Genomic DNA, 15,827 nt, shown 5'->3' with positions numbered 1-15,827 from the left:
GACTGTTGATTACATTGTCAGACCCTACTCATGCATATGTAAATACACAGAAACACAAACATTATCTCCCCAGATGTCTTTTGAGGGTTATTTATTTTGCAGGATGTTTAACCCTTTCTAGCTATGTGTCACACCCTGATTCTCCAGCCTAGTCAACTCACTCACTTTCTTGTTTTAGCCCTTAGCTTGCCGCTGTTTATAGTCATTTACTCCTGAGGGAACTTTGTACAAAACAATAAATAAAAATTCTGTGCACAATATTTTAAAATTCTTCAAATTTTATTTGTCAATAAATGTGGAGGCTCCAGCATGGCAGTGGGGAGCACAGGCCACTGCCTGCCTGGAGGTGGGAGATCACCCTGCATTCCCCACCCCTCCCAGGACAGGGAGTGTGCAAAGGCCAAGCCTTCCCCAGAAACAGATTAGGGGGGGCGGGGTGAGAGGGTTCTGTGTGGGGTAATCTGGATGCGGGCAGCTCTGGAAATCTGGATGCACACAGGCTCTTTTGGGGAGTTCTGGGTGCAGGGTTAATGGGACTCTGCAGGCATATCCAGATGAAAGTGGTTGGGGCTCAGTGGGGTGTGTATGTCTGTATATGGGGGGGATGGGGCTTGATGAGGGGCTCCCCACATCCATGTTCTGTACATATTGCAAAAAAGCGAGTGAAATCCCATTACAGTGCAAAATGTGTCTTTAACTTCTGTGTAGGCAAAGAAACAGCATTACAAAGCTGTAGAGTTATGAGCGATGAAGTAGGTTTTAAATCTAACATGAGTGAGTGCATAAAATTATTATGGTATGGGAAGAATCTTTGACATCTGGAAATCATTCACAAATTATATACACAGATACTAAAGATGGTACAGGACGATGAAGGAAGAAACTGGAAATTTTCAAAGTTATTTCAAAATAAGGAAAATGTATGAGTTTAGGAGGAAATTACAGGGGTATGTGAGGGTTGTGTGTTCAAAAATAAGTGATTGCATGTAATTATGAATGATTGTGATTATGACTTTATTACAATAGCAGCACATGTAACATAAGAAAGTAGTAAAATATATTACAACAAACCTTTCACAGTTATCTTCTGTCTATCACTTTTAGGGTTTTCTTATATGATGATGTCTGGATTCACTCCATCTGAGTAACTCAGTGTAACATAAGGATAGTTGTCGTTAAGAAGGTGATAGTTATAGAAGTGTAGCAGTGTGTTTAAACTAGACCACTGGAATAAATGTGAAATATGGTGAATTCTCCTTCACTGAAGCTTTTAAATCAAGGTTTGGTGTCTTTCTAAAAAATATGCTTTAGTTCAATCAGAAACTGTGGGCTTGAAGCTGGTTTTACTGGATGAGATTCCATGACTAGTGTTATGCAGGAGATCAGACTAGATGATCATACTGGTTCCTTTGGGCCTTAAAGTTTCTGAATTTTATTAATTAGAATTTTCTTGGTGCTTTAGTGTCATTTGATCAATACATTCTCACTTATGGTTATCTATACAATAGCCTGTGCTGTTTCATGTAGATTAATTTTTTTCCATTTCTTTATTTTTAGGTTCAAGGGAACTTTGACAAAGTTGAGTTCAATAGGATGTGCTGGACTCTCTGCTTCAAAAAGAACCTCACTAAAAGTCCTTTGTTCATTAGCGATGAAGATGCCTTTAAAGTTTGGGTTATTTTCAATTTTTTATCTGAGGACAAATACCCATTGGTCATTGTACCTGAGGAGGTAAGAAACAGTGATTTTTAAAATGCTTAATAACACACATTCCTTCAGTGTCCAAATTGACTTCTGTTGCTGGTACAGTAGAACCTCAGAGATACAAACACCTCAGGAACGGAGGTTGTTCGTAACTCTGAATAAAACGTTTGGTTGTTCTTTCAACAGTTTACAACTGAACATTGACTTACTATAACTTTGAAACCTTATTATGCAGAAGAAAAATGCTGCTTTCCCATTATTATTATTTAAGTTTATGTTTAACACAGGACTGGACTGTATTTTTCTTTTTATTTATTTATTAATTTATTTTGGTCTTTGCTGCTGCCTGGTTGCATACTTCCAGTTCTAAATGAGGTGTGTGTGGTTGACTGGTCAGTTTTGTAACTCTGGTGTTCGTAACTCTGAGGTTCTGCTGTATTTGGTACTCTTTTGAAATGGTAAAAAGTCTCTAGGGCCTGTGGAAGAGAAAAATATCTTTTGATGTGAATACAGTTGTTTCCTTTTTTTAATGACTGAGGTTTTTTTCTGAAACAAACGGCAGAATCTGTCTTTAAAAGAGCATTTGTTGTGAGGAACTGTGGTGTGGCAGGAGTGCTGGCTGGTTCCTGGTAAACTGCTGAGGGACAGGCTATAAGAATGACTCCCTGACTCTAGACAGAGAGGAAAGGTTGCTTTTGGAAAGGGGGGCTCCACACCCAGGGCTCATGGTACTGGACTGAGCCCCTAGGTGTGAAGTTTATTTTTTCTGCTTCTGTTAACTTTTATTTTCTTCTTGCAAATACACACTCTAACCTTTAAAACATTTAAATCTTGAGGATCAGACCTTGTTTGTTTTGTGTGTGTGGTGTTTAACCACTGCACCTGTTCACATGTGGTTAAGTTGAATTCCTCAGAACCACCCACACAGTCTCACTCTAAAGAAACTTCTCCTCTTATTTCTATCCCAGTGTTGTAATGTTTTAGAAGATTCCAATCTTTTCTTTCCCACGCCAGAGAGCAGAAGTTTGAAGATTTTCACTAACCACCTTGTTTTAGTTTAAAAAAAAAAAAATCTGCTTGAAACAGTGGCTGGTCGCTGTAGAAGCGAAGAGTTGTGCTGTGAATGAAGCACCAGAGATGAACTGTCTGTAATTTAAGAACTTGACTAACTATAGGCAGGCGTCTCACTTAAACTAGAACAGAATTTTTAAAAGGTAAAAAGTAGGAGCTTATCCTATGGAGAAGAGGAAAGCCATAATGTGCAGCTCCTGTATGATACTATATAAAATCCAGTTGAATGGACTGCAGTTAGTATGGCTCTTCAGCACTTTTGGGGCTTTGCCAACAAATGTTTAGAGTCAAGGATCAAAACAGAGGGATTCAAATTCCACAATATCACGAATAAAAATGAATGTAAATTGTTTATTATGCTAAGTGGATTGCGTGTTTAAACAGTGCGATGAATGCTCCTTATTTACTGACACATTTACTTCACACATGTATCAATCAAAGACCATTTTATTCATAAAAATAATGGGCCTGATTGATTTTCCTCAGTTTTATCCTGAGCAGTGTGTTGGGTGTGTTGTTTTTTTTTTGTTTTTTGTTTTTTTTACACTGGTGCAAACTTCAGTGATTCCAGTGGGAGGGTATTCCTGATTCTCACTGGTGTGAGATTAGAAGCCCCCTTTTCTTTACACCACTCTGAATACAGCAATGTCACTTGGTGTAGTATGGGGGAGAGTCTTTGTGACTATTGTCCCTGGAGAAACATCTCCTCCATCAACATAAAATGAACCTCTGTGTTTTTCCAGGGCAGTTTATTTAGCCGTAGGGCACTTTCACCCTGAGACAATGTTTTAACAATGCTGGGACTTGGTGGTGTCCGGGCCAGAACTAACGGGGTTCTTTCTCCATTTTTTTCTCAACATTTGGAGTACCTGGCAGTGACTCTTCTGTAAGTCAAGAAGTGAGTCAGTGTTGGCTAGGGTCATTCAAGAGCAACGTATGATTCTCTCCCTCCCCAGAAGGTGCTCTGAGCCCCTAATGAACTGTAGAACTTGGGACAGAGATTCAGATCTCTTATCTAGTGCTTGATTGGGCTGGCTGCTAGACAGCCTGGCTGGCCTGAGAGTAAATATTTGGCATTTTGTTAGGTGTAGACTTTTTTCTCCTCTGAAATCTCATGCTGCTACAAACATCTATTGCTGGGTGCATAACCACAATATTCCTGAGACTGACAGACAGGCTGCATCATCAGCTCCAAAGCTAATGTGCACACTACATACTCCAGATTTTGGGTCTCTTTCATAGACAGTCTTTGTTCATTTCCTCTCCCCATTCATTCAGGAAAAAGTGTGGCATGTCGGTTAGTCTCTCTCATTTTCACTCTTGATTTGATTTATCATCCTTTAGAGCAGACACCATCTGCATCTTCTTTGTTATTGCAAAGTGTTTAAGTTTCATATGGTCTAAAGAGAGTCTGTAAAGTTATTTGTAATGTTGTTGTAGCTATATTGGTCCCAGGATATTAGAGACACAAGGTGGGTAAGATAAGCTTGAAAGTTTCTCCCTTTCACCAATAGAAGTTGGTCCAGTAAAATACATTACCTCACTCACCTTGTCTTTATTAAGTCATTTGGACTGCTCAGTTCTTATCATGCACAATGCATGTATTCTTTCTTTAACTCTTCACTTTGGGTCAATACAAGTCATGTAATTTACCACAACCAGAGCAATAGAAGATAGAAGTGATGTCTCCTATTTGACACTATTTTGTATTTGCTTTGGATCTATCAGTGTGGAGGTCTCTGTCTTCCTGAAAGACTTGTTTTAAAACCAAATGTATTCTGAACCAAGAAATAAAATTAAACAACTTTCAACTTATATTAGAGTTTTTGTTTTGTTTTAGCTTTATGGACTTTTGATATTTTTATCTTTTAATATACTTATTGTCTAACTTTTTAATATCACATCAAAAATCCTGATGAGTTCTCCTAAGCATTCTTTAATACAAACTTGTTGATATCTCTTTGGGAAGGGAGGCTTTTTTGGGGGGGCGGGGGAGTGAAAGGGGGGAGTTGGAAATCTGTAGCTGTTTTAAGTAGCTTCTTTTAGTTCCATAGTAATATTTAACATAACAGCTAATCAAGCTGTTTGTCTGTGTTTTGAAACCTATACCACCTCACTTTGCTTTATGTTCCATTTTATAATGGAGAAGAATGATTAATCCATCAAGTACGGTCTTTCCCCTATTTTTTGCTATTGAGTATAAGAGGAGGTTTGCTTATCAGGTGTAGTGTGATACATCATGTGCTTATTTGTAAGATACAGTGCAGTTTTGCAATCAAATGGATAGACTGTTGTGAACCTTCACAGCATTTCACTACAGCCTAGCAGTGATTTATTTGTAAGAAGGGTGATTTACCACTGTAATCATTCACTATAACTTCCCAGCCAGGGAATGTTGTTTTTCCCCACCTCTCTGTTTCTATGGCTTGCGTTATCATTTAAGTATAGTACAACACACTATCTACCACAGTCTCCAGCTCTGAGTCCTTTGTGTGACCTCCAGCTCTCTCTCCACACTCCAACTCCCACAGGAATTTCATAAATTGGTGGGGAAATTTAGCCCAGTGCCTATAGATAAGAATGCCCGTCACTTCAAAATTCCTGCTGTTCATCACACATTTTAGATCTTTCTATATTGTTGACGATCAGAAGATCCGACTGTTAGAAAGGAATGGAAAGGAGCTTCTTGGATCTCTAATGACTGCAGTGGACCAGTTTTTGTCCAAAACCTGGGTGAACATGTAGAAAATATTTGCAGAGTCCTAGGTTCCATGCGAGCTAGCTGAATTTTGATGTTCCCATTCTCTGGTGTGGATGGATGCCCTCTCATTTAATCTATTCTCTGCTGTTGCCCACTCTTCAGAAGTGGCACATTAGAGTAAAGAAGGACTGAAGTGATCCAGAAGTAGTCCAGGGGATGAGTGGCAGGTCTGTCTAATATGTTTCCCCTTCCTGGGTCAGGAGGAGGTATTGGTGGGATGGAGCTGTTCAGCGTGGCATACTCCCCTCCACAACCAGTAGATTTCTGTGTAGTAGTGCTGGAAAAAAAATCATTCTTAGGCTCTTCTGCAGCTTTTAAACCGCCTCAGAGAGAGTGGATGAGTTAGCATACATCCATAGGACAGCTAGAAAGCAGCAGCATGTCTGCTTGGAGGGGAGATGCATAAGGGGGTTGCTCTTGTGGATGGCCCAGAAATCACAGGGATGGAGCATATTTTGCCACTGAACTCTGAGCATAGTGCAGTTAAAGGGTTCTGCCCTCTGCCACCTCCACGCTTCCACAAACTCCTCCTCCTGGCGAGGAGAATGGGTTTGTGTTTTGTGCAGCTTGAAAGCCACTGGCACTCCAGGGTACATTTCCCCTCCTTTTTGTGATGGACTGTCCTAGGCCTAGGACTTGAGTTTGAAATTTTCTCACAAGGGTGATTGAGCCTGTTTATGCACTCAATAATTTTGCACCTATGTAATTCCATTGATTTAAATGGAGTTGCACCTTAGTTGCAACAATCTGAATGAAGAATCAGGACCACTAACTTCCTGGCTTGTTAATGTTTTGTACATTTGTACTTATGCTGCTGAGTTGATCTATGATAATGGAAAGCAAATATGGCTTTAATGGACTTCTACTGGAGGAAGGGAGAGGACATGGTCCCATGAAAGGATCTCTTACAAAGGGATTAGCAGAATAAATCTATTGAAGAACCACTTCCTTAATGTATTATCTTGGAGACTGGGGAGGTTGGAGGCAGATACTAATTCTGGGAAAATAGGCATTCTCTCACTTGACAGTAAGAATCTTTGTGGTACACAAAACAAAATGATCCTGTTACCGACATGCAAGCTTTTCCTGGAAGGGAAAGGATAAATCTGAGCAGAGTGGTTGTGCCAAACTTTGTCTTGCTGTTGTTGTCTCTGCCTGTTTTAAAGAGAGCTAGATTGGAAAGCGCAGCTCTCTGAATTAGTGAAATAATTAGTCAGAAATAGCCTTGTCTTCTCTTATGGCAGGAAAACTTTGACAAGTAGGTAGGTATTGCAGGGTGCTCTGAAAATGGTCTAGCTATGTTGTATGGCATATTATCTCCTCCACTACCTCATTCCTCTTAGGCACCCAACAGCATTCTCTCCAGCTGTCATCAGGGATGGTTCTGTTTTTTTGCCGCCCCAAGCACAGCAGTCAGACGGTCACGCAGATTCGGTGGCGTTTCTGCGGGTGATCTGCCAGTCCCGTGCCTTCTGTGTACCCGCTGCCGAAGCCGCGGGACTGGCAGACCTCCCACAGGCATGCCGCCCTCACGGCAACCAGCACGCCGCTCCCCACAGCAAGCCGCTCCAGGCACACTCTTGCTGCGCTGGTGCCTGGAGCTGCCACTGGCTCTCGCAGATGTCTTCCTCGCTTTTATTAGGTGCCTAGTCGGATGGGGGAGGGATAACTGAAATAGAAGGGTGGTGGAGAGAATTGTAATCATAAGCAAAACATTTCCAGCTGCATCTCCAATTTTTAATATTGCTTTCACTGTCCTTCTTATCTGTTAGACCTGGTGGTATGTCTCACCGTTCTTTAACTGAAACGTCTTATCTTTAAAAAAGATTTCCTAACGTTTCCCCCTTCCTCTGTTTCAGCACATGTGGCTGTTACCTTGGAAATGCTTTATCATCTAAATCTATGGTGTGTGGTTAGTAAACAACCATATTCTTGGGCTAGCCTTAATAATGAAATGTGCAGAGCTATGTAATGCGAATCACTATATAATGTATGGTGTTATGTTCAATAAACACTTGAAAATTTTAAAAATAAAGCAAATATACGTTGCCTTTTTATTTATTTAAATGTTCCCAGACCCTGTTTGAGGCCAAATTGTGTAAGTAATTACATTGTTTTAAGCTAATTTTTTTTTCTAAATATGCTTTGCTTCAGACCAAAAGTGTGGTGGTGATGCATGCAGTATGGCGAGTAGTACTATGAAGCACTATGCTCTGCTCTGTCTCATATCAATACAAGTTGCAATGAAAAAGTCTGTTCTATGGCAACCAGGGGCGGCTTTAGCTTTTTTGCTGCCCCAAGCACGGCAGTCAGTCAGCCTTCGGCGGCTTGCCTGCGGGAGGTCCCCGGTCTCGTGGATTCGGCGGCTTGCCTGCGGGAGATCCGCCGGTCCTGCGGCTTTGGGGTACCTGCCGCCGAATTGCCGCCAAATCCGCGGGACCGGTGGACCTCCCGCAGGCAAGCCACCGAAGGCTGCCTGACTGCCGCCCTCGCAGGGACTGGCAGGGTGTCCCCCCACAGCTTGCTGCCCCAGGCACGCGCTTGGAGTGCTGGTGCCTGGAGCTGTCGCTGACGGCAACTCTTCTTTGACAAGCTATTTCGGTAAACAGCAAAACAGAAATGGCTTCTTCTTTCTGTGCCCATGCCTCATTTTTCTTGTAAAAATGATATATTTTCATGACTGAACGAGGAGTGTGAATGGAGTTGCATGTTTGTGATTCTGAAAAATTGCTCGGAGAAAGCATTTTTGACTACCTGACTTACACTAGCTGTTAATGTAATGGCTGCTGTCTTGCCAGACATGCCAGGTGTTGAACCAGGGATCTCCAGAGCCAAAATCTTGAGATTTTACAGCTTGAGCTAGAGAGACAAGGCTCTTTAGTGGGGGCTGTAACAGACTCTCATGCCCTGTGTGTTGGGAACAGAGTGGATCTTGTATCACATGGTCACTAGTAGGTTACATTAATTCTTCCATTTAGAAACCACAGATTTCTTGCTCCTTGAAAAGAACAAGGATAAGGTTCAGAGTAGCAGATTTCTCATCTGGTTCTCCATATATGTATAGGTCCTAACTTGACGTGCATCTTCACAACTTATATCAAATTGTTAATTAATTTAGATTAATTTTAAAGAGAGTAGATAATGGTTTGCATTGTATGATAACCACAGTCTTTGTACTCTGTTTACCCAAATAGCTGTATGAGCTAAAGTAACATAAATTTTTGTGTGGGGATTATTTTGTGGGTAGGAAGGAAGAATATTTGACCATAAGGGGACTGGATTGCTTAGGAGATTTGTAGTGGAATATAGAGCTTTTCACCTGTCGGCTGACCGTTCAAACTCTGCCCAGGTATGTACCAGACGGCAGTTATAATTTCAGGGCTCTTTGGTGGCATTTGTGAAATGAGTCCAATGATCAGATTCCACAAAAACCACCACTACAAGTGAAACCCTTGTTATCCGTCTCAACAGAGATGCCAAGGGTCTAATGGAAATGAAGCGTGAGCTATCCACCTAAACCCTGGGGATCCCTCTGTGGCAGGGTTGAGTCACTTTGAGCACTGGGGAAATAATGAGGTGATAGCACCATTGTCATAGGTCATAGTTGCTCTTGGGTACCTTACCAGTTGGCCTAGACATCGCATCTACTTCATATAAAATGATGGCACTGCAAGTCCTCTACATATCTACTGGTGGCCCACTGGAACCACTGTTGTGATGGAGTGGACTTGGCAGAATAGCCTTGAATGTCTGAGATGTGAGAGGCGCCATCTGGTGGGCATTATGGCTACCTTAATGTTTTTGTTAATTTTTTTTTCATCCTTTACACACATGGGTTCATCCAGTTGTGATTGGCAAAAGGTCATGTAAAACTGATATCAGTACTTTCATATGGAATGTGATAATATCCAAAAGGTTGAAACCAATACAGGAAAAACTGCTGATGAAATAAAATAGCATCAGAAAGGGAATAGGGAACTATTCCACTGAAAGAAGATGCTAAAGGCACTTTGTGTCTAGTATTAAAACAAAAAACTCTCTAATACCCATAAGTTCTTAATAGTGACTCTTGGTGAAATCCTGGCCCCACTGAAGTCAATGGGAGTTATTCCACTGAGTTCAGTGGGTCACAATTTCACCTTCTTAGTAGAGCATTGATCATTGTTTAAAACAAGACAAACAATCCTTTAAAAGAAAATCTTACAACTTTATCACAGAGAATAATTGCACTCAAAGTAGAGCAAACATTGAGTCATACTTACTTCTTAACTCTTTCAACTTATTAACCACAGGTATAGACTATTTAAACCAGATTTAATTAGTCATTTATTTTGATGTGTTAACATGTGTGGAGGGCTGGGGGAGGGGGAGAGAAGGGAAGTACTCTGTTCTCAGAAGTATCAAAAGTTCCTCATTTGAGCATGCAAATGAATAGCATGTCTAGTGTTTACGTCCATATTTGACCAGATGGAACTAGTGCATTACATTGATCACTCATTGTTTTATGCTAATTTCCCCCATCTCCACAGCTGTAATGCAGCTATTGTAGAAAATATTTGTATATGCCTGCCAGAGTAAGAAGAGTAAAGCCTGTAAAATTCTAATGTTTAAAAGTTAAACTAATACATAAGCCACTTTTCTTTTGAAGAAAATATCTAAATATTGCTATTCATACACTTGAATGGGCTTTTAGAGAGTGATAAGTGTAACTCATGGAGATTAGTGTACTTGTGGGCTTGTCTCCTTGAGATTAAATATTCATATATTTTAATCACACACACAGAGTAATACTTGGTTTATATAGAACTAATGAAAGTAAATCCCCTCGTTTAGTGTCTCTTTTAGTAAAACATCATTAACAGTTTTGATGTATTCCCTTCTCAGCCCATTAGTTTGATTTAAATTCATGATTGCATGCTGTGGGCAACAGTTAAAATCTGTTCAAATACGATTTCTAGTCCCTCTCTGTGTGAGCCCAATCTTGTAAAATGATTAGCAAAAGGGATTTGAGGGTGCTTCACACCTTTCTTTAAATAAAGAAAAAGCCCAAAGTTAAATGCCAATAAGAATTCTTAATTCTTTTACTATCTTGTACTTTGGTAGGCTGAGATGGCACATGACAAACAAAATGAAATGGATTGTATGACTTACATTAAGTGCAGAATATTGCAAAAGGGTAGCATTCTGCCCTGGTTATTTTAACTTCCCATCTTGCTAAGGGAAATACAGTGAGCTCTGTTCAGAGGAATTGAATTGATGGGCATAGTGCATTTTAAACCTGAAATGAGAGACTTACTCTTATCTTTTATTAAAGAAAGGATAGCCTGTCTTTAAAAGCCAATGTTTATTTATTTCAGGTCATTAAGGTGAGGCCTTCTGGAAATTTGTTTCTAAATTGGGGTCTTCTAACACTGCAGTTCACGTACACTGAAGTAGCATTCTTTGTTGTTGGTGGTGAGACTTGCTTGCAAGTGGGAAGTAAGCTGCTTCCTGAATCTTACTGAATGCTGAGGATTTATGGTATCTGTTGTTGGAAAGCCCTGGCTGCACATGTTGTGTATAAGAGTTTCAAAAGTGGAAATGACAAACTTAGTTTTTGTGAATTATTTATATAAATTAAAATATTTTAATTATCTATTCAACATGAAATATAAGTGATTATAGCTTTAAGAAGTGCTAGGAGTTGACGCTTCTTACCATCAGATTGCTTTAACCTGAATGACCTTGAAGTGAGTAATTCAGAGCCATGCACTGAACTTCTAAAATGCAAAGTCTAGGGGTCCATTCCTGCAAAAGCCTACTATTGGCCATACTGCTTACTCCTGTGAGTAGTCCTATTGAAATCACTGCACTGAAATCAGCAGGGCTACTCACAGGAGTAAGCACTATGGCTGGTAGTAAATGCTGACAAAACTAGGCCTTCAACTTAGCATTCAGAAGTACAGTCATTGTACTGAGATCAGTAGGAGTACTCTCAGTAATAGTCATGATATCCAGTTTGAAACGGTATCTACTTAAACATTTTCTTCCCTAAAATTGGTTGGCTGTTAGTGCCATTTATGTATGAATACATTCCAACTAAATTCAGTGTCCAGTTACGTGTAGGGAAACAGAGGTAAAAAATACTTCACCTTTTTTTTTGCCCCCCTAAACCCATCTGCCCTGCAAGGCTAAATATATCTTTGCTTACAATAATCTTTAAGAGGACAATAAGTCCTTACAAAAAGCAAACATCACAGGAATGTAGAATTAGCTCAGAAGCATATGAATTGGGTACTTTTTCTTACGTGTGTTTTTCTTTTTGAGACGACAAAGGGATTATAGTTTACTTCCTCATTTTTCCTTTAGCATTAATTCCCATTTAGTATTACCGAAAAGGAGACTATTTAATAACTAATCTCAGTGTTCCAGAAATAGCAGTAAAAATCCCATTTCTCTAAGGTTCAGCAATTAACTGCTTTGTCAGACTTGTTATAGTCTGTCACAGATTTGCACGTATTTCGTATTTATTTGCCACAGTCTTGGATGCTTGCTCACATCAAGAAGAAGCCAGAGAAGCCATATTAGCCAGAGTATTAACATACATACTGTGGCTAATATCAGATACTTGAGGCCTGGTAGTCCTTGTAGGATGAATGTATGGAAGAACACTTCCTCATCCCCCTTCTCTCAAACCTCCCATGAGAGACGGGGATGGGCCACTCAAGAGCCTACCAATTCAGTCTCTTATATACACCAATCAAAAAGTGGCCCAGTACTCATGCTGAAAGGTTAGACTGGCCTGTGGTGAAGCCTCATTTGGCCCACACTGACTTTTCTGTAATCCATGGAAGAAATTACCTACTTCCTGGTTTCTCAGAAGCACTAGGGTAAGGGAGATTGCACAGCATCAGTGACATGGAGGGGGGAGATTTTCACAAGTGCTCAAATAAATGACTTTCATTTGAGGCACTGAGGACCCTGTCGCTTTTGAACATGAGATGTTCTAAGTCACTTAGGTGCTTTTTGAAAATTGTACCTACAATTGGTCTACTTTACACAATTGTTCCAACCCTCCATCAGGACTGTCTACCGGGGAGAGTAGGCCTAAAAAATAGCTAATCCTGCATGTACTGAAAGGGGGATCTGAAAGGTACCTTGTAAGACTCAGTCTGATGGTGTCCACCCCTAAGTCATTGTTGTAGCTTATGACCATCACGTGCCCTTTCAGCAACATCAGCTCTGCACACAAAGAAATTCAGTGATTAAGAGGAACTGCTTCTAAGAGCCCTTGGCTTGAGAGAGCTGATGCAACATCTGCCATAGGATGGAGGCCAGAGGCAGGATTCATATGCCTGCTTTTATAGTCACCAGAAAGATGGTGATTTTTATTGTATAGATGTGATTGTGGAAGTAGGAATTCACAAACTGGCATTGGTTAAAGATTTGTAGGGTTTTTTTTTTTTTAATTATTATTACTGGATGGATTCAGTTTGAAATAAATCTAGTATTAAATAAGTGCAATTAGTGGTGTAAGATAGATAGTCAAGACTTAAGTCTTGACTAACCTCAGTAGAAGCTATAGTTATAGTTGTCAGACACATGATCTGGAAAGTATTAGGAAAAGGAGAATTTGTTTTAGGAATGAATACGTTTTCATCTTCACTTTCATTTCTTTTATGCCCGTCCTGATATCATAATATCAAATTTGAGGGGGAGGTGTCAGGGCTCAGACATGTGACTAGCATGTGACTATTGCTAATGTCTTTCCTTATCAACGCTATTTCCTTTACTCTTTCTGCTATATTGTATTGCTTTACTTTTATAAAATTGTAATGCTTTTGAAGCTTTCCTCTTTCTCACATTTAATTCTGCATAATCTTGATGCTGTTAAAGAACAACTTCCATGTGTATTGTTCGTGGGCTGAGTGTCTGAAGTTAGAAATCTAAATCCATATTTAGGCTTCTAAATCTGAGTAGTCAGATTTTCTAGGGGTGATGAGCACACACAAACCTCGTTGTAGCAAATAAGAACAGTGAGAGCTTGGAATCTTTGAAAATGAAGCCATTTATCTTTAGGTGCCTAAATGTGAATTTAAGAGCCTAACTTTAGGCATGCAAATTTTGGCCTAGAGCTTTTAAGCATTTGAGTAAATTCTTTGTTAAAAATGATGTAATTTTTGCTTCTATTTCTGTACAGATTGAATACTTGCTTAAAAAACTCACTGAAGCAATGGGGGCAGGCTCGCATCAAGAACAGTTTGAACATAATAAGAACAGTCTCGGTGCCAATCAAGGTCTTTCTGCATGGGAATTGATTGAGCTTATTGGAAGTGGACAGTTTAGCAAAGGGATGGACCGACAGACTATATCAATGGCAGTTAATGAGGTCTTTAATGAGCTCATATTAGATGTACTGAAACAGGTAAGAATTGCATGAAATGAATGTTTGAAAATAGTAGGCTGTATGAGTTATTGGATAATGAGATCATTTGCCCTTGAATTCTGCTACCATGAATAACAGTTTCTTTAGCTGATGGCAGTGAACAAGCTCGAGGGGTCTCCTTAGCGCTCTGAGAGTTGGTTTCTGTTAAGAGTTTGTGAATGTGGTTTATTTTTAAAAGAATATATAGGGAAGCTGTGCTATGTAAAAAGATCTATTTAACCTTTCTAATACTGCAAAGGAGATACTTGTCCTTGGTGAGTTGTACTTAGGAACTGAAAAAAAAGTGGCCCTTGTGTTTCTGACTTAAAATAGGCCCTCTCTTTATACCAGTAATTCATTAGCTAATAGAATAGCTGCAAAATTTTATTTATTAATTCCTGAATTCGTGGTAAGTCGTTAATATATTAACATTTGCAGTTGGCTTACAGAAAAAAGCTCTGATAGGTATATATCAGTATAACTGTGCCCACACAAGGGCGATGCACCGATTTAACTGCATCTGTTTCTAAATTGATACAGTTAAAACAGCATAAAAATTGTGTAGAAAATGCTATTTAACTCTGCATAGCAGACTATGGAGCATTAGTGATTTACTAAAATGAAGTCAAAGCTAAAAAGTAATGGTTTTATCTTAAAATTCATAGAATATTTGTCAACCTTCTTCTCGTTTGGAGTTCCCGTAGAGGGAATGATTACCATTTGGTCAGGGGACTCCTCAGTTGTTCTAGATGTTTCAGAAAGTCCCAGCATGGCTTTAAAGGTCTGTATATTTTTAATAGGAAAAAATAAATCCTTAAAACCCCAGTGAAGTGTTTTTATTCAGGCAAACTGCACTTACCTAGGATTTTAATTCACACTCATATGTACTTTATGGGGAACTGTTAGTGGTCTTTAATTGTTTCTCCTTATGAAGAAAGCAAGCAAAGGCTTTTTTGGCTGCCCTTCCAAATCCATTCAGAAGTTATCAGAAAATCTTGGCACAGGAAGTTCTTTCAAAATAGCCAAAGAACAATGCAAAACATCTGTTTTTGTTAACTCCTTATTGCTCGTTGGCGGGATGAACAGTTGAGGACAAAATTTAAGCCATTCTGCTAATACCATTGAACATCATAATTGGTGTCAGCTCAGTCCATCCACTTGATGTTTGAAAGGAAATCTCTGATTTCTTTAGATGTTTCAAATGCTTTCTATCTGATGCTGTGTTGCCTCTCATAAAAGGATTGCTGCAGTGTCTTGACTGTCTCTTCTTTAGCGACTGTGACTTTGTTCGGGGATGTCTCCCTGCTTCTAAAAAGACGTTTTAAAAAGTTTTCAACCAGGCCTCCTCCCTCTTCTGGACAGTCACCAGTCTGTTGGAAAATGGAGTTTACACTTTAATTCAGATATAACTAGTATTGATGGAATTATTTATTTTTTTTGCAAATTTGACAATATTTATTTTTATTTTTAATTTTGTGTGTGCAAATAACTTTTTATTTTTACAGTTGTGGGAAAGTAAGGGTGGAGTAGGGCTGGGGTTAGGGTTGGGGCACCGAGGACAGCAGGACTGCAGGGTGCTCCAAGCAGCCCAAGAGACTTGGGTGGAAGGCGGTGATCCTGGCGCAGTAGAGCACAGACCCCCAGCCAGGGCTGCAAGGAGGAAGACAAATCCCCAACTGAGGGGAGGCCATCCTGCTGCTGAACAATTACTGCCCACACACTCCTGGCTGGTGAGTGCGTGAGAGCCCCCAGCCATGGAAGAAGCCACCCCACTGCTGAATGGCTCCTGCTTGGCAGGATGGCAACAGGACCAAAAAAAAACCCCCAAACCACCAAACAAACCCAAAGCACATAAGAGTTGGGGAAAATGAGATTACAGAAATTAGC

General features: G+C 39.9%; 1 protein-coding gene and 1 long non-coding RNA gene across 2 annotated transcripts in view; one reads left to right on the top strand and one right to left on the bottom strand.

The window, feature by feature from the left end:
* The window catches only part of SWAP70 (switching B cell complex subunit SWAP70), a 54,334-nt gene that overhangs the window by 16,310 nt on the left and 22,197 nt on the right, over positions 1-15,827 (top strand). The window contains exons 3-4 of the mRNA XM_045014195.1: positions 1,558-1,731; positions 13,716-13,940. Of these exons, the coding sequence (XP_044870130.1) occupies positions 1,558-1,731; positions 13,716-13,940 (399 nt within the window). The remainder of the gene's footprint in view (positions 1-1,557; positions 1,732-13,715; positions 13,941-15,827) is intronic.
* LOC123368938 overlaps positions 14,510-15,827 on the bottom strand; it is a 102,160-nt gene continuing 100,842 nt past the window's right edge. Inside the window, exon 6 of the long non-coding RNA XR_006578936.1 lies at positions 14,510-15,310. This is a non-coding gene — a long non-coding RNA (uncharacterized LOC123368938). The remainder of the gene's footprint in view (positions 15,311-15,827) is intronic.

This window comes from Mauremys mutica, chromosome 4 (assembly GCF_020497125.1).
Source record: "Mauremys mutica isolate MM-2020 ecotype Southern chromosome 4, ASM2049712v1, whole genome shotgun sequence".
Classification (NCBI taxonomy): domain Eukaryota; kingdom Metazoa; phylum Chordata; order Testudines; family Geoemydidae; genus Mauremys; species Mauremys mutica.
The sequence above is the reverse complement of the archived record's forward strand: the minus strand, read 5'-3'. Positions and strand labels throughout refer to the sequence as shown.